This window comes from Callorhinus ursinus, unplaced genomic scaffold (genome assembly GCF_003265705.2).
Source record: "Callorhinus ursinus isolate GAN/ISIS: 27379988/994484 unplaced genomic scaffold, GSC_fseal_2.0 scaffold1, whole genome shotgun sequence".
NCBI lineage: Eukaryota > Metazoa > Chordata > Mammalia > Carnivora > Otariidae > Callorhinus > Callorhinus ursinus.
The window spans coordinates 84,109,599-84,128,047 of record NW_027397063.1 but is presented as its reverse complement, the minus strand read 5'-3'; the positions used below and the strand labels follow the sequence as shown (position 1 = coordinate 84,128,047).

The window sequence follows — 18,449 nt, the reverse complement described above, 5'->3', positions numbered from 1 at the left end:
CTGCCAAGAAACCAGGCCAGGTCCACAGGCTGACAAGGCCAGCGAGGTGGCAGGCATGAACTTTAGCTTCATGCCCAGGATTCCCAGATCACTCACACAGCTGAATTCATTCAGTTAGCACGTCAATAAACCAAACAGCTTGCCTCTGGTTTTCTAACAGCCTGTCTCTCATTACCTCCCCAAAGAAAAACCAAAACCAACAGACAAAAACAATGCAGCAACAAATAGAACTGAATAACAAACTTTTATTACACATTCTTTGAATTGCTCTCAAAAACTTCTCAGGTCCCCTGAACACTGATCCAGGAGAGCACTGTCAAAATGATGACGAAACTCAGCTCGGGCCTAGACAAAACAGCTTTGACACATTTGCTGAGCTGTGGGTGTCCACGTCTACAAAAACACATCACTGCCAAAGACACCTGCGCTTATTAGAATTCCGTTTATATACTATAATGGCCAAGTCCAGTGATGTGTCTGCACGTAAATTCTCTGTGGCCATTACAGGGGTTGGTTGGTTGGCAACCATTAATAAGACTGCGTATTTGAATTCGATCTCTTCGTTCCAGGATCTACTGAATGCCTACTCTCTGCTAGGCACTGAGGATTCAAAAATGAGTAAGACAGACACAGACAGTCCTCAAAAAGCTCGCAAACCCATGGAGGAGGTTGCCTACGTGGCCCAACAACAAAAGTATACTGGGCACCAGCACACCTGTGCAGAAGGAGGGGACAGAAGCGGTTCAGCATGCAGGGAAAATGGGTGGTCAGGGAACACTCCAGAAGGGCAGACAAGGGAGGAAGGGCACCTTATTCAAAGTGCCCGAAAACTGCAGAGCACATGGTATATGCTCTGGCACTGAGACTCCTGGGCTGGGGCAGAGAAAGAGACAGAGAGGTCGAGAGGATGTTCGCATGAAGCCATGTGACTGCCACCTTGAGAAAGGTCTGGCTTTGGCCTAAATGTCTAAATGTCCCCCCAAAACTCTATGTTGAAATGATAACCACCGAAGATAATGGAGTCAGGAGGTGGGAACCCTGGGGAGGTTCTTATGTCACACATCTCTGGGTAGATCCTTCACCCGTGCATGCAACACGTCTTTATTAGCACTACGTGCCAGACAGAGCACTAGACGTGGTTCTGGGGAGAGGGGCAGCAAACAAAACAAGACATTTGCTCTAATGGGGCTGGCAATGTTAACAACAGTGGGGAGGGGGGCTGCAATGACAGATATGTAACAGAGAGCTCAGAAGAAACAGAGCAAGTGATGGAGCAGGACAGGGCTCTCGTTCAGAGGGATGGTCAGGGAAGGCCTCTCCGAGCGGTGATGTTTAACGAGAGGACAGGAAGGAAGTGGGATGCAAACCACACCGCAGTGGAAACCCTTCAGTTCATACCTCACTAACTGCAGCAACATCCACTGCACTTTCCAGAATCTGTGTCCACTTCTTGGAAGACCTTAGTAACTTTGCCCCTATCTGCTGTTACACCAGCCCCTAAGAAGACCTGGGTTTCTCATGGAATGCTCAGATGTGTTCTTAAGACCTGTGGTCCCTTCCCTCCTGCAAATCCACAGTTATGGGATCTCCACACATGGGGGCTCTGCCAGCTCCAGCGGCTTCGTGCCGCCTGGACTTGAAGCGACTTTACCAATCCCGCCACCCACCTGACCACAAGGTTTCTGACAAAGTCTCATCGGACACCAGCTTGACACGGAGTAACATTCGTTAAATATTTGTTGAACAAACAAATGAAAGCCCCGGTTCTGAATTACATCTGAGGGAATAATATACTTAAATTTGGTAGTAAATCCCATAATGAAGACCTCATGTATATTCTTTTCACAAAATTAAGCTCAACCACTTGCACCTCTGCCCTTACCAAAAGTCACCAACTTCTGTTTTCAAGTGAATTTAAATCAGATAACAGAATTAAATTTTTCAAACGCTTCACTGTCTTAAGATATTCACAGCTATACTTAATATAAAAGAATATAGCAGTTCTGGAATTAGTGGTGATTAATTCAAAGCTTCGTGAATATACTAAAAATCACTGAATTGTACACTCTAAAAAGGTGAACTCTATAGCATGTCAATCATATCTCAATAGAGCCATTATTTTTAAAAAGAACATAGAGAACTCTTCCAATAAAGGATTAACGAGCATCTCAGTCTCATCAGGAAAAACAAACTTGCAGTGCTAATTTTTCCTTTAGTTACAAAGCTATTTTTGGTTTGAATAAAGAATGGAAGGCACCATTCACATCTCTATATGCAGAAGATGGAAAAGGTACAGATGAGAAAAATGATTTGTGTGATTAAAAAATTGGACATCTTGCCATAATTTTAAAAGCAAATTTTAAGTTGTTAACTTTGATAAGCTCACAATGGCTGATGAGCCTCAAAGCCCTTTACTTGCTTAATGAAAACATGAAGAATAAAGTCTTAACTATCTATGATAAAGAGAGAGGGAAAACAAAGCAGAAAAATAATTAAAATGCACAATACCAGGCTCTCATTAGCTACCAATGAAAGATCAGTCCACCTTCCTCCAGAATATCAGAAATGAGGAAACACTGATTGGTTTTTACCCCAGCTCTCTCTAGATGACAACTAAATCATGGTATATGATGGCTTTGTGGTGTGTCAACTTGGCTAGCCTAAACTACGTGTCCCAGAATTACCTTTCTTGTATGTTTTCAGTACGAGTTGGTGGCAAGGAACAGTCTCTCTCAAGCACGGGAGGAAAGAAGGAAGGCAGGAACACACACACCTTTCCCCAATTATTCAATCAAATATGAATTTAGTGCTACTTGAAGGGATCTTGCAGGTGTAATTAAGGCATGTCATCAGTTGAATTTAGTCAAAAGAAAGATTATGATACTGAATAGACTGACGGAATTAGCTGAGAGCTCTTTAAAAAAAGGCTTAAACCCTCCCTGAATCCAGAGACTCCAAGCTTTAGCTCCTGTTCTTGAAGATCCAGTCCGTTCATGATAGACTCTTCTTGACTGCCTGAATGTCAAAACTCTTACGGATCTCAAGCATGCTTAGCAAGCCGCACAACTGAGTAAGCCAACTCCTTATAATAAATCCCTTAATCCATATAACCGACTAGCTATGCCTCTGTGTTAACCCTGACTGGTTCATGATATTGCAGTTATTACTATTGAGAAGACAGAGGAAGACCTCTTGGCATAGAATCATCCAGAAAGAAACTAAAGAATCTTACTCTTCCATGAACCCTCTTACAATCTCTTGCAATAATGACCAGAACAGAAGATTGGGGGTGAATTAATTTTTCAAAAGATGAGATTTATAACAATTCAGAGATGGAGTGAATTAATCACAGTGCTGCAGCTAGGCCATGGTGCTTCGGCTCTGGCCAATGAGATGTACATGAGAGAGACAGAACTCTGATGCAGGTCCTTGGGAGACAACAGGCCCTTCTTCCCCCTCTACCTCCTCTGCCTGCTCTGTAAATATGAGGTTTGGAGCTCCAGCAGCCAACTTGGACAAGAGCCACAACCTGGAGAGGGCAGACTGGAGAGCTGGAGAGCCACCAGCTGGGGATGCCTGCAACCATCATGCCGGGTCAAAACTGCATGCTTCCATGACAAGTAAAGCCACTATGGGGGGAGGGGGGTCTCTAAGCTAAACACAATACCTAGCTGATCCAAGGAATTTCTTCTCTAGTTTTTCTATTCCTGTAGCAGTCGACTAACACATCCATGTTGATGCATTATACGGAATAGCTGTATTTAATCCCACTGCTATGTGCATGGGGACACACTGAGTGTTAAGAGAACTAGAGCACACAGCTACAGAAGTCCATCTTTATTGCTCTGTGCTTCTATGCTTTGGCAAAAGAATACGAGAACGTTTTCACAGTCTGCGAAAAAAGGCCTTCAAAGCCACTAACTTGAATTCCCATGGAGTAGAATTTCATATGGCAAGCCTGTGGTCACATCCAAATCCACTTATTTGACAGATTTGTGATGTAGAAAATTCACTCTACTATCCCTTTAGACAGGCTCTGTCTTTTCATGGTGGCCTCATCTAATTTCTCCCAAACCAACAACCCTTGAACATGTCTAGGGTAGAGTTTTTGCTGAACGCACACCACACGGTCATCTCAAAGCCTGTAATTCAGTTCAGTCGCCCTGGGCTTTCTGGATGCTCATGAACCGAACCACCAAGGGTGGCACACACTTTTGGTGGTAACCTCGCCTGCTCGAGCTCCATTGTGTCACTCTATCATGGTGAAAAACTGCCTGACACACCAGGCAGCTGACAACTGAGAGAAAAAATATCAGGCCCATGACCAAGGGGGAAAATGAGTAATTAATATGGAAAACACAGCAAGAAACATCAAACAGGAAAAAGTTGACTTTTCCCTTTAGCTTAAAAGTTTGTTTACTCCTCACACAGACTACAGAAGGCCAGATCAAAGTATTGACCTGGTGCTAAAGTGTCAGGTGTCTTCCTGACCCTGGGGCATTTCTGATAACTGCAGAGTCTCTGACTCTTTCTTTCTTTTTTTTTTTTTTTTTTTTTTTTAGAGGGAGGAAAGGAGGTGAGTGAGCATAATCGTAACTCTGAAGAAAGAAACTTGGGAAGCTGTGCGCGTGAACACAACGGGCCAAACCATTCCCAGCCTGAGCCACGATGGGTGTGCCTCAGCTCCTTTGTGCCATTTCCTTCCGTTCAGAGTTCCCCGGACATTTCTCCCTGTCCGGTTCTTGGGCCCCTGGCCCCTGACACCATTCCAGAACGCTGAGGTTCCCTGGGGTTCTGAGCTCTGACCAGTCTACCTGTCGATGTCTCTCATTCCACATTCTCATGGGAGGAGCGTCTCCATCCCGGCCTCCCCAACTTTCTGACTCGCAGTACCCCCATTCCTCTCCTCTCTTTCTCCCGAATGCCTCCAAACCACTGAACTGTTAGTTGTTCCGTAGGCATCTATTTTATCTAGTTCAAAACTGAACACGATCAAACTCTGCCTCGCCTCTCAATTCCATCCTCCTTCCCTTTCCCACAGTCCCACCACACACATGGCGCCCCCCCTTTTTCCACAACTCAGTTCCTGGGTCCACCAGGGGCCATGTCCACCCTTGTATCTACTCCACGTTATTTTTCTACTCAGAGTGGTGGGGACTGGATGACCCGCAAATGAAATTCACCCACTCTGGGGGTGCGGACGGATCCGGGGGCTCCTGGCCTTCGGGCATTCATCTCCACCAGCTAATCTGCAAGGGGGAAGGCCCCCTTCAGACAGAGAGACCTCTGTGACTTCCAGGGGCCAAACCAGGAGAGGGCAAAGGGGCTGTCTCAGGGCCCAGCTCCACAGCGGTGGAGACGAGCAGAGAGCAGCTGCGGGAAGACATGGAGAAGGCTGTCTGGCCCCTCGCCTCTGTGAGTCATGGAAAAACCTGGCAGTGTCAGGCTCCTGATGCAAATGTATGCAAAGCGTCCAAGGTACACACCAGGTTCCCCTATCTTTCTAGTGCCTCCTCCCTCAGATTTGCAAACTCAGGAATATAAGGCCGGACACATGGCTTCCTTGTCATGGATCCCATTCTCCAAGAAAGTACCCACTGCTATGGCAGGGGCAGGGCCTCACCCTCAAATCCTTTTGGTCCGTGGTCATCAACAAAGAAGCCAAAGCAGAAGACTGCCAAAGACATGGGCTCTGCAAGCACAGGTATCTCTCAGACTCCTAGAGCACCTGGAGGAGACTTTTAGTAAAGGTCCCTTACACATCCACATTTGAATGCAGACCAGTGAAGTCTGCATTATCCCTATTAACCTGACTTCATGTGAACCCTCATGCTAGCAGAGTCTGAAGACATTCCCCAAGTCTGTCTTCTACTTTTCACCCCTACTATAGTTCACATAAACTTTTCCCCCCCACCCTCATTCAAAATATTTCTACAGATTGCTACCAAAGTGATCTTCTAAAACTAAAACTCCAGTAGTGTGCCGGGCTAGCTCATCCTGGCTCCTGAGATCTGACTGGTAAGTCTTTAAAAATTTTATGACTCGGTTGTTAAACAGCAATTATGAAAACTTCTATTACATAAACTTAGAATAAAATAAGTTATATTAAATCCAAAGATAGTAAGTACTCAAAATTCATCACTTCTTTACTATTTTAATACATTTTACTAATATCTACGTCCTTGAGATTGTCTAGGTCCATTTTACCCATGTGTGAAAATACTGTGAAATGTGCTATGGGACATCTACTCCCTATAACTTGAAATTGACTATAATGGGAGTGGTTTCACATGGAAACTGACAAGCCCTATAAATTATAGTTTGATTTTTGTTTTGTTGATAATCTGGGCTTAAAAAACTGATGGAGCAAACGTTCATTAAATATGTGGTGCCTATGGTAGGTACACTGTGAATAAAATGAAAAGTTGAGGAAATAATTCTTTTAATACTAGCCAATTCACAAAGATGCTTCATGAACAAGTGAAGTTCTTGGACACGCCTTCATTGTTTCACTTTGATCTTACTCCATACTGTAACAAGGAAACATCAACTACCCTCTTTCATCAGTTGTAACCATAGGTTGGGCTATACACACAAGAGTTCAGCAAAAACTAATGCTGGAGGAACTGGATTGAACCACTGAGTAAAAGTCAATTACTATCTGTTTCTTTAGTGGGAGACAAAATGGCAGAAACCTGTCAGAATCAATGAGCTATATGGACTTTACAATGAAGAAAATTGTATGTTTTATTATTCATTTGTAAATTGTGTGCTACACATCCTTTACATCAGGAAAATTTATAACCAACACACACACACATTTATTTTTCTGGAGAGTTGGTTGTTAAACATATACCCCACTGCATAAATCTGATTAGCTGGTTCCTTTGTTTCAAATCCCTCCACAGCTCCCTATGTCTGCCACCTTTTATGCTCTGCTTCAAATCCTCTCAGACTCACCTCATATTCCTGCCATTGGGATGGCAGCCAGTCCCGTGAAGAATCCAACCAGCTTCATATACGTGCAACCTGACAGGGCTTCTACAGCCCAGGCCGCCCTGATATTGCTTCATGAGGTGCCCATGGGACTCCACCTGGCAATTAGGCACACCCAGTCTGAAAAAGTGAAGCTGCCTTCAATCAGTGGGAGACGAGAAACAGACAAAAGCTTCTCCCTTCACCTTCTCCAGGTGAGCTGTGCTGAGAGACATTTCCTAAGACCTCGCCTGAGAAGATCCCCTGGAATCAAGCAACTAGTTGCTCCTAGCAACAGCTAACTCAGTAACACCTGCTTCCCAGTGTGACTCTCCCTGGGCCTTCACTCTTGCTCCCAGATAGCATTCCTATTAAACCACCTCACACAAGACTTTCCCATGGGATAGAGTCCACGCTCCTTATCTGAGCAGTAATGACCTTCTGAAACTGGCCTCTAGCTAGCATGTCACACCCTGGTTACAAAGAATATACATACTCTTTCCCATCCCTGATGCTTTGCTTTGCTCATCCCTGTTCACTGCTTAGAATTCTAAGGGTGTGCAGACAGGTAGAAAATTGTATAATTTATGACAACCACAACCTTAAAATGAGGAAATTGAGGCCCAGAGTTGAAAAGTCTGGCCCAAGGGGCTCAATGGCTAATTTAAGACAGAACTGACAGAACTGAAAGCTCTCCTGGTTTTTATGGGCTTGTGGTTCCTAAAGTGTCCATGAATATCTATGTTCTAGTCCTGAAAGTCTACTGAATTGTTTCCTCTTTCAACCTCTTAAAATACAAGAATTTCCATTTCTCTTTAAACTAATACTTTTTATTGCCTGAGCCGTTTTGTCTCCCACTAAAGAAACAGATAGTAATTGACTTTTACTCAGTGGTTCAATCCAGTTCCTCCAGGACTTGCTGGCCACATTATACATTCACTCATGATGAGTGCAATGAGGAAGACAAAAATGAGTAAGACATGTCCTTTACTCAAAAGGAGTTTATAATCCGGTGGATGAAAAGAGAGGGTTGTGCAGAAGTCTATCAATATATGCTGTGATTGTTATAATGGGAGAAAAAGCCAAAAAAGATTTAAAATATCTACTCTACTTATTCAAAATATCTATATAGAAACACATGCAGAAAATGTCCACATGCATAGGATACAAAATAGGAGCAAGAACAAGTCAAAATACTTGGAACACTGTAAGTTCAAAAAGAAGGCTATTTACAGATGTATTTTAGAGCCAATAATCATCCAGGATCAACCAATCAATCAATATATTAGTGCCTGTTACACACAGGCCATTTGCTTTTTATGCCAATAGCTGCCGCACTGTTTCAGACAAGCAGCAACCAAAACATTGATTACAATCAAACAGAAAGAAACCTTTAAAAGCCTCTGGTCCAGTGCCCTCCTAAAGAAACCAAGGTTCCACGTGTTCGTTTTCTTATCCAATCTATTTCACTTGAGGGATCCGGCTACTCTCTTTCTTCCCCAACAACTCAGGCTTGAATCCTCAATCTCTCTTGACCTTTCCATCTCCCTCATCCCCAGGAGCCAATCAACTCCCACATCTGTGGCTTCTGTGCAGATCCATCCCATAACTGTATCCCTCCCAGCTTCATGCTCTTCTTCAGCCCGGTCCCTGCGTGGAGATTGGGCTGCCCCAATAATTCCTGAAGTCACCATCTCTTCCCAAGGTATTCATCACAGTGCCAGGGTTGCTCTTCCTAAGCATGGTTCTGATCATGCTGTTCCCTTGCTGCCAAAATCCAAAAACCAAAAGCATGTTTAGTTTAACTGCCTGGCTCTCTCATTCTCAATTCCATCTGTTTCTGGTTGTTCCTTCCCAGACACCAACACTCAGTCCACCTATGCTAGACTACCCCCTGCTCCCACACACATCCTGTACTCCCCATCCCATCAAAAGACTGGGATGGTGCTATCCCCCAAAATGCCCTACCTGTCAAGGCTTTATCCGCTTGCCAAGATCCTGCTCGACCTCCCCTTCTTCCATTAGGGCTTCCTAGATCTCCAGCTGTTCATTCATCTTTTGACCCTCTTCTCCACACCCTGTTTCCCACTATGAATTACTTATACTTACTTCACAGCATTTCATCTTTGAATTGTGGTTCCTGATGTGGCAGCTAAACCATTAGGTCAGTGCTTCTCAAATCATGGTCCCCAAACCAGCAGCATCAGCATCATCTGGGAACTTGTTAGAAATGCAAATTTTCCGCCCAGCCCAGACCTACTGAATCAGAAACTCTAGGGTGAGGCCCAGCACTGGGCTCTGATGAGCCCTCCAGGGGATTCTGATGCGCAGTGGAGTGTGAGAACCACTGAACTAGACTGTAAATCCCCCGAGCCTAGTGACTAGGACTAGGTTAATTCATTCCAGCTTCAGATGCAGGGCCTGAAACAGACAGGAGTACTAGTGGAATTTCCGAAATAAATTGCCCAGAGGTCACCCCAAGTCAGTTGCAGAGACAAAATCAGAACTCAGGTTACCATGAATATCAGACCAGAGTTCTTTCCAGCATGACCACAGTCTCTAATTGTGAATATAAGCCATTTAAGTTCATGTATAAGCGCCCGTGTGTTGTAGGAAATGCACTTAAATTGCCTAAGAATGACAAATTGTGCAATTAACAAATCAGGTCTTTTTCAGTCTGTAACTTCAAAAGGATGAATTAGTGGAGCTGGTCCAGGAGGCTTACTTAGAGATGTCCTGCTTGTGGAAAAGGAGATCCTGCAAGAACTGAAGAATAATCAGCCACTGAACTTGTGTACCTCAAATGTCTTACCAGGACTATGAAAAAGTAAATTATGCTCACAGAATGGATTTAGAGGCGGACTCAGAAAGTTGTCTTTTCTAAAAACATACCATATTGTAGCTATCATTCTTTTAAATGCATATTTTTAAGGAAGCAGCTTTTGACCAAAACATCTGCAAATACCTTAATAATGTGAAAAAAAAAAAAGCTGGCATTTACTGATGTAAGTTTCTAAATTTCTCACTTATTTATTTTGGGCTTCCTATTTAAAGTTGACTTAAGTTGGTTACATTTTTTGAGAATTTATTCTTTTTCTCTCAATCTTTAAAGGCTTACTACTCCTTAAGTGCCATTCTTCCTTACGTTTTGTGATGGCTGTCATGTGAGCCATCACACGGGTAAACCCATTTTCCATTTTTTTCATGACTCATTTGTAAAACGATAGATAAATGGAAGTATCACTGATCCCTTAAAACGTGAAACCTAAAGACACTTTAAAGGGAAGGGGAAAGTGCTCAGGCCACTGAGTCCAGGTAACGCTCACCCATACAGGAGTAAGGCTGTCCTTTTGTTGTATAATCAGCCACAGCAGGAAAGTGGGCTTGATAAGATAAAAGGGGACCAGTTAAATGCTGTGGGAGGCATTGCAAATCTAAATGATGAGAATGTGCTCAGTAAATTATGATCACTTAAACATACTCCACTAATGTAATTCTAAACTCATTTTTGCATTAAGCAGTGCATCTACGTTTTGAAGAAAACCAAGCCTCTGTTTGGGGAAACAATGTTCTCCAAGCCTACCCTCTGAGGAGAAGAGGCTCCAGGGTGCCTGGAGAGCCCAGAGGCTAATTCAGAGCCTAAAGACTCTCAGTTGAGGGGGGCACCATCCTCTCTACCCTGGGGCTCTGGTACCTGCCTTGCACATCAGCTCTGGGGGCGTGGTGAAGAGACTCCCAAGGCTAAAGAGGCCAGGCCTTATCTGAAGCAATGCAGCTCCATCCCTGCCCCAGACCTAGCTTGGCTTATGTGCTATGACAAAGAAAAAAAATTATATTCACTTCTGGTCATTCCTGCTCATTGAATATGTGATCATTTTAGTTATAGACAAATTTCATAGCCTCTCTAGGTCCTTGGCCCTAGGAAATCACTGTGTAAGGAAACGTTTACTGTATAGAAGTCATCAGATTAATGGTCTATGACTTAGTGAATAAACAAATTAAATTGAGAAAAAAATCCTGGGTGGAATCAGAAGATAGTATTAATATAGGCACCAGTTTGATGAGAAAGAATGAGAATTGAATGTCTGATCTGGTTGTGTTAAAATAATTCTAATTACAGGCAATTAAGTGAGGTGCTTATCCTTTATGCTTAACTTGTGCTTAATTATCATGCAATATAATAATGACTTCTCAACATGTTCTAAATTAATACCGTTACTCTTTATGGATTGCAATAGTAAACCCCTTCTGCCTGTCTAGCCAGATGTCAAGGTCCAGCTCTGGGTCCTACTGGGAACTGATTCACAGGCCTGAGTTCACTTGTCCACTTATGGGGTCAGCCATGCTGGAATGGGCCTCACACTCTTTGTAAGAGGACTAAGTCCTCAGTGGGGCATCAGAGCACTAGGGCTACATGCGTAACCCACCGCACACTAAGCCACTAACCAATACCGGACTCAGAAGCATCTCTCTGGCCCAAATGGCCAGGTCACCTGGTCTCCACATATAATTGCCCACAAATTTGATTTTAAAAAAGGAGAACTTGCCTGCGAATAAAACCACTCTCTAAAGTATCTGTGTGTAAGGGGCACCTGGGTGGCTCAGTTGGTTAAGCAACTGCCTTCGGCTCAGGTCATGATCCCAGGGTCCTGGGATCGAGCCCTGAATCGGGATCCCTGCTCAGCGGGAAGCCTGCTTCTCCCTCTCCCACTCCCCCTGTTTGTGTTCCCTCTCTGTGTCCTTCTCCCTCTCTGTCAATTAAATAAATAAAATCTTTAAAAAAAAATAAAAAAATAAAGTATCTGTGTGTGTGTGAACTGGGACAGAAACAAGAACGCCTAAAAGCACTGAATTTTAGAAAAAAATTAACTAATAAAATACAAAAGAAAATCTAGAACGCTAAAAGAAGTAAAGGGAATGAAATATTTTTAGGATGCTTTTCCTTTATTTTAAGCCAGGTCAATAGGCAGGTGAGGACACGTTCAACTTTTAGATGTTTTGCTTTTTGGTTTTTTTTTAAAGATTTTTATTTATCTATTTGAGAGAGAGAGAGAGAGAGAAACAGCATGAGAGGGGAGAAGGTCAGAGGGAGAAGCAGGCTCCCCGCTGAGCTGGGAGCCCGATGTGGGACTCGATCCCAGGACTCTGGGATCATGACCCGAGCCGAAGGCAGTTGCCCAACCAACTGAGCCACCCAGGTGCCCAACTTTTAGATGTTTTAAAAAGGGGTGAGATATAAGTTTACATACAGTCTCTTTAACTTTATTAATAGAGAAAAATACTACACACCAGAGATTTGTCTTAAAAAACAGAAAGCATGGAAGACTGGTGTGGGGGCTCCTGTAGCAAGTCTACCATTCTCTCAGCAGTAAGACAGTATGCTGAGCAGCATTTTGAAAGTTTCTACTTAAGGAAAATCTAAAGAAAAAAAGACAGGAAGACCAAAAATTACTCTTAAACCCATGTATGTTTTTCCACTTCCTAAGGAGTTTTTAAAAGACAGATGCCTGCAGGGGCACCTGGGTGGCTCAGTGGGTTAAGCACCTAACTCTTGGTTTCAGCTCAGGTCATGATCTCCGGGTCCTGAGATCAAGCCCTGGGTCAGGCTCTGTGCTCAGCAGGGAGTCCGCTAGAAATTCTCTCTCGCCCTCTCCCTTCTGCCCTTCTCCCAATTATGCTTTTTAAATAAATAAATAAAATCTTTAAAAGACCGATGACTACAAATCTCCCTAGAGCTGATCTCAACAATAATTTAAAATACTGAGAGCAAACTCAGTATACAGTAGGGCAAAAGATGCCTTTTGACCTCTACTCCTCCAAAAAAACCCACTGAAATACATATATTTTAACCTTACTCCTACAAAAAATAAAAAAAATCTAAGTGATAATTTCATCTTTATTGCTCCAAATCAATATATGCATAAAAAGGATATTTAAAGGGGAAAAAAAAGAGGTAAACCTTTTTTAAAAAAACAATAGTTTTCTAACATTTTTAAATAAAAGGATTTTATTTGTTTGAATAAAATTCCTAAAAAAGCCAAATATAAGTAAATAACTGTTTTGGATTATATAATCAAAAGTATAAGTATCCATGTGTCCGCACTGATATAAATAAGTAATTGAATAACTAAATAAATAAATAAGGATGAAAAGATAAATCTCCCATGCAGACACAAACTAAATAATTTATAGAGCTACTACCCTTTCTAGGAGGTGGAGCATAACTTCTCATCTCAATAGTGTGGGCTGCACACAGTGACTTCTTTCCAAAGGGTTCAGTATTGAAAAGGGGAAAATAAATAACTTGACTATGAAGAATCCTAACAAACACTCCCTCAGCCAAATGATCAAAATTACCATCAGGAATAATACATCATGTTGATAATGCGTGCCCTTGATACAATGCAATGAGAATGGTATTTTACCTCTCAAAACCCATAATCCCAGTCTAATCAGGAGAAAAACATGATAAAAATTTATGCCTGAGGGACATTTTACAAAATACCAGTACCCCTTTAGACAATCAAGGTCATCAAAAACATGGGAAAGTCTGAGAAACAATCACAGGCAAGAAAAGCCCAAGCAGATAGGACTACTAAATGTAGCATGGTATCCTGGATGGGGTACTGGAATAGAAAAAGGATACTAGGAAAAAGCTAAGGAAATCTGAATAAAGTATGGACTTTAGTTAATAATGCATTAATATTGGTTCATTAATTCTAACAAATGTACCATTCTAGTATAAGATATTAATAACAGAGGAAACCATACCTTACCCATATACACCATCTTTGCAACTTTTCTGTAAATCTAAAAAGCTTACTGGGGCACATGGGTAGCTCCATCCATTGAGCATCTGCCTTCGGCTCAGGTCTTGATCCCAGAGTCCTGGGATCGAGCCCCATGTCCAGGCTCCCTGCTCAGCGGGGAGCCTGCTTCTCCCTCTGCTCCTCCCCCCACTCGTGTTCTCTCTCTCTTGCTCACTCTCTTTCCCAAAAAAATAAACAGAAAATCTTAAAAAAAATAAAAATAAAAAGCTTATTTTTAAAAAGGCAAATATACAAAATTATGGGTTTTTAATGAGATGCTTTGGGTGTAAGTGGGGTTTAGAGAAGCTCCAGAACTCTGTTCCCTGCCTCCCGACCCCAGCCCAGCTCCAATCCTAGCCTGCCCCTGAAACATAGAGCAGCTCGAAAACCACTATCTTAAAAAACTGGGACATGTTATCATTACAAAATGCCAGCCCATTCCAGGTGATGGGGCATGCCTCAGCTGCATGACTCAGTCCTGCCTTCAGCCGACCGAGTGACTTACACTACAAGCCCCCGGCAGGCAGAACCGCACCTTACACGCGTGAGCACATGCTGAGCACTGACGGCATCAAAGGACTCTGCTTCATAAACTCTCCAACACCAGCATGAGCAGGAACCACCACAAACACGGGGTGACAGCTTTCACTGTCAACCCTATTAGCCTTCTCGGCAAAAGATCTGCAAAAATTACCTCGCCATTAGTCAAGCCTGCTCAGTGCCTTCTGGTGAGATCGGACAGGGCAAACCTCTCCAACATGCATTTCTGGCTGCCTGGTATCTTCCAGAGTGATGCACACACCCCAGGTTCCCCTCACCCTGCCAAAACTGCCCCTCCTAACACTCAAAAGAAGTTTCCCAAAATTGATCAGGTTTACTTTACAGTACTTTCATGCTTAATTGTCACAGATTATTCACCCATGGGACAGATGGGTGCAGCTGAATCAAATCCTTATAAGCTCTCTGAAAATGAAAGGTGACATTCACATAGAAAGCCACAGATTTTATTTCCCACTGGTCAGCAGTGACCCTTTTTCCAAATGGCAGTAACACTCCGCAATGAATCATTGACATGAACATGATAACATTGGCAGGGTCAGAGAAGAACAATTAGGAGAGCAGTTGGAACCATTTGGGAAAACAGGGTTCACACTAACATCATACACTCATGACAGCAATTTGGAGAGGCATTCGCTTAACAAGTTATTAGTGAGCACCTACTATGTGCCAGGCAAGTCCCTGTTGTCACAGAGCTTTTACGTTCTTACATAGAAAACTTGGTATTTGAGAAAAGAAGAATTCAGACAGAGATAAGTGCTGGGATAAAAATAACCCATAATAACGGGCTAGCAGGGATGAGTCAGTGGGCAAAGCAAAGCAGACTGAGTGGGGAAGCAGATCTCACAGTCAGGGAAAGCCTTTCTAGGGAGGTAACATTTGAACTTTTTCTCATGGACCTAAATGTTAAAAAGATGCAAGCCGGCCGCGTCTTCCTGGAGAAGTTACTCAGAGGGACGATCAAGGTGCCGGATGTGAAGAGCGGAAGCGTGGAGACTCGGAGCCCGAGGTTAATAACAAAAGGAGACGCACCTGGACTTTCCCCGGAGCCCTCTGCGTTTTTAAGCGTCGGGTGGAATTAGGGGTCTTTTGGCTGTAAACCGCGCTTGTTTGATGAAAATAGAAATCAGTCCTTCTCCCCTCAGAGGACAGTTCGTTACCTATCAGGAGCATCTCCGACTGTGGGCTTCCCCCCCGCCCCGCCCGGTTGTTCTTTAAGCCACAAAAAGCTGCCCACAAGCTTGTTTGACGTCTGTCCTCTCAAGTGTCCATGATGCTGGGCCCCGAGGGAGGTGACGGCTTTGTGGTCAAGCTCCGTGGCCTGCCCCGGTCCTGCTCTGTTGAGGATGTGCAGAATTTCCTTTCTGCACAATTCATGATGGGGCTGCAGGCGTTCATTTCATCTACACTAGAGAAGGCAGGCAGAGTGGTGAGGCTTTTGTTGAACTTGAATCAGAAGATGATGTAAAAATGGCCCTTAAAAAAGATAGGGAAAGCATGGGATATCGGTACATTGAGGTGTTCAAATCCCACAGAACCGAGATGGATTGGGTGTTGAAGCACAGCCGTCCAAACAGTGCCGACACTGCCAATGATGGCTTCCTGCGGCTTCGAGGACTCCCATTTGGATGCACCAAGGAAGAAATTGTTCAGTTCTTCTCAGGGTTGGAAATTGTGCCAAATGGGATCACACTGCCTGTGGAACCCAAGGGCAAGATTACAGGGGAAGCCTTTGTGCAGTTTGCCTCCCAGGAGTTAGCTGAGAAGGCCCTAGGGAAGCACAAGGAGAGAGCAGGGCACAGGCATATTGAAATGTTCAAGAGCAGTCAGGAAGAAGTTAGGTCATACTCATATCCCCCTCTGAAATTCATGTCTGTACAGCAGCTGGGGCCCTATGACCGCCCCGACACAGCCAGGAGGTATATTGGCATTGTCAAGCAAGCGGGCCTGGAGAGGATGAGGTCTGGTGCATATAGTGCAGGCTATGGGGGCTATGAGGAGTACAGCGGCCTCAGCCATGGCTACGGCTTCACCACTGATCTGTTCGGGAGAGACCTCAGTTACTGTCTCTCGGGCATGTACGACCACAGATACGGAGATGGCGAGTTCACTGTCCAGAGTACCACTGGACACTGCGTCCACATGAGAGGGCTGCCATACACAGCCACAGAGAACGACATTTACAACTTCTTCTTTCCACTCAACCCTGTGAGAGTCCATACTGAGATTGGCCCTGATGGAAGAGTGACGGGCGAAGCCAATGTCAAGTTTGCCACTCATGAAGAAGCTGTGGCAGCTATGTCCAAAGACCGGGCCAACATGCAACACAAATACATAGAACGTTTCCTGAATTCCACAGCTGTTTCCAGCAATGGGGCATATAGCAGCCAGATGATGCAAGGCATGGGGGTGTCAGCCCAGTCCACTTACAGTGGCCTTGAGAGCCAGTCTGTGAGCGGCTGTTATGGGGCTGGCTATGGAGGCCAGAACAGCATGGGTGGATATGACTAGTTTTGTAGGAGCATTTGAGTTACTGCAATCATTTTCACAGGCAGCCAACAAGCAGTGAAAAGCAATTATTACTCTAGAGGAAGCTGTGGGACCCATTTTGCACCATGAGTTTGTGAAATCTGGATTAAAAAATTACCTCTTCAGTGTTTTCTCATGCAAACTTTCTTCTAGCATGTGATATTGAGTAAACTAAAACTACTTTCAGCCTTTCTCAATTAACATTTTGGTAGTGTACTTCAGAGTGATGTTATCTGAGTTAAAGTAGTTTTAAGTACATTAAATGGATCTTTTACACCACATCACCGTGAACGCACTGGGGAGACGTGTTTTGGAAAACTCAAGGTGCTAGATCCCTGATTCAAAGAGGAACATTTCTCATGTTTGTTCATTCTAGTTTATTTTCATTTAAAATCTTTTAGCTTAAGTTTAAGCTTTTAAAAATAAGTTAGTTTTGAAAATTGAGACACATTACTAATATGGTAGGAATTGGTGAGGCCTTGACTTAAAACTTTCTTTGTACTGTGATTTCCTTTTGGGTGTATTTTGCTAAGTGAAACTTGTTAAATTTTTTTGTTAACTAAATTTTTTTCTTAAAATAAAGATTTTTTCACACACACAAAAAAAAGATGCAAGCCATGCAGGGCCTTAGGACAAGGGTGTCCCAGGCAGAGGGAACAGCGCCAGGCAAAGGCCCTATGGTAGAACCCAACTTGGAGTGTTCCAGAAACAGAACCCTTCTGACAATCCCAAGAGATGGGCAGTGGCAGTTCGGAAAGGTGAAAACTGAGGCAGTGCCTTCACAGCTGCTCCTAGAAGCCCTGGGGTTCCAGAGCTGAGGGGCAGCTGGTGCCAAGTGGTAGTCAGGGAGGGAAGACTGGAGGAGGCAGCCAGCTCACTGTCCCCATCTAGGAACTGTCAAGAACAGCTCTCCCTTGGGTATTTTACATACTAGGATTTCACAGAAAAGCGCCTTTAGAAAAGTGGTTCTTAGGGGTGGGGATGGAGAACGGTAACCATAATTTTTTTTAAAGCATCAAAATAGCTGGTCCAGGTTGTTGACGAATGGTCTATACTTCCATCCATGACTCGTGTGGATAGGTATTACCCACACCCCTATAAAGATAATGGCGTCAGCAATGCCCTTCTCCCATATAATGTGAAGCTGAAGAATGTGACGGGAAGGGGGTTTTTCTGACATACCATGAGCTAGTTCACTCCTACCTGGGGAATATACTCTGTTCTTCTTAATTCTAAATACATTTTAAAAACACACCTCTATACATACACTCATTGGTAAAGAGCAATAAACTGTGCTTCTCCTATTAAATACTATGCTTCTATTAAACAAATCAGGGTGGGGTGCCTGGGTGGCTCAGTCGTTAAGCGTCTGCCTTTGGCTCAGGTCATGATCCCAGAGTCCTGGGATTGAGCCCCGCGTCGGGCTCCCTGCTCGGCGGGAAGCCTGCTTCTCCCTCTCCCACTCCCCCTGCTTGTGTTCCCTCTCTCGATGTGTCTCTGTCAAATAAATAAATAAAATCTTAAAAAAAAAAAAAAACAACAAATCAGGGTTCTTCTATTACATGCCATGCCACGCTT

General features: G+C 43.7%; 2 protein-coding genes across 6 annotated transcripts in view; one reads left to right on the top strand and one right to left on the bottom strand.

Annotated features, from left to right (window-relative positions):
- Positions 1–18,449, bottom strand: part of PLD1 (phospholipase D1) — a 199,803-nt gene that overhangs the window by 175,184 nt on the left and 6,170 nt on the right. The window lies entirely within an intron of this gene.
- LOC112829377 (heterogeneous nuclear ribonucleoprotein F-like) lies at positions 15,279–16,996 on the top strand. The gene is given in 2 exon segments (XM_073897240.1): positions 15,279–15,703; positions 15,706–16,996. Coding segments are annotated over 2 exon segments (1,239 nt in total). The 5' UTR covers positions 15,279–15,612; the 3' UTR covers positions 16,854–16,996.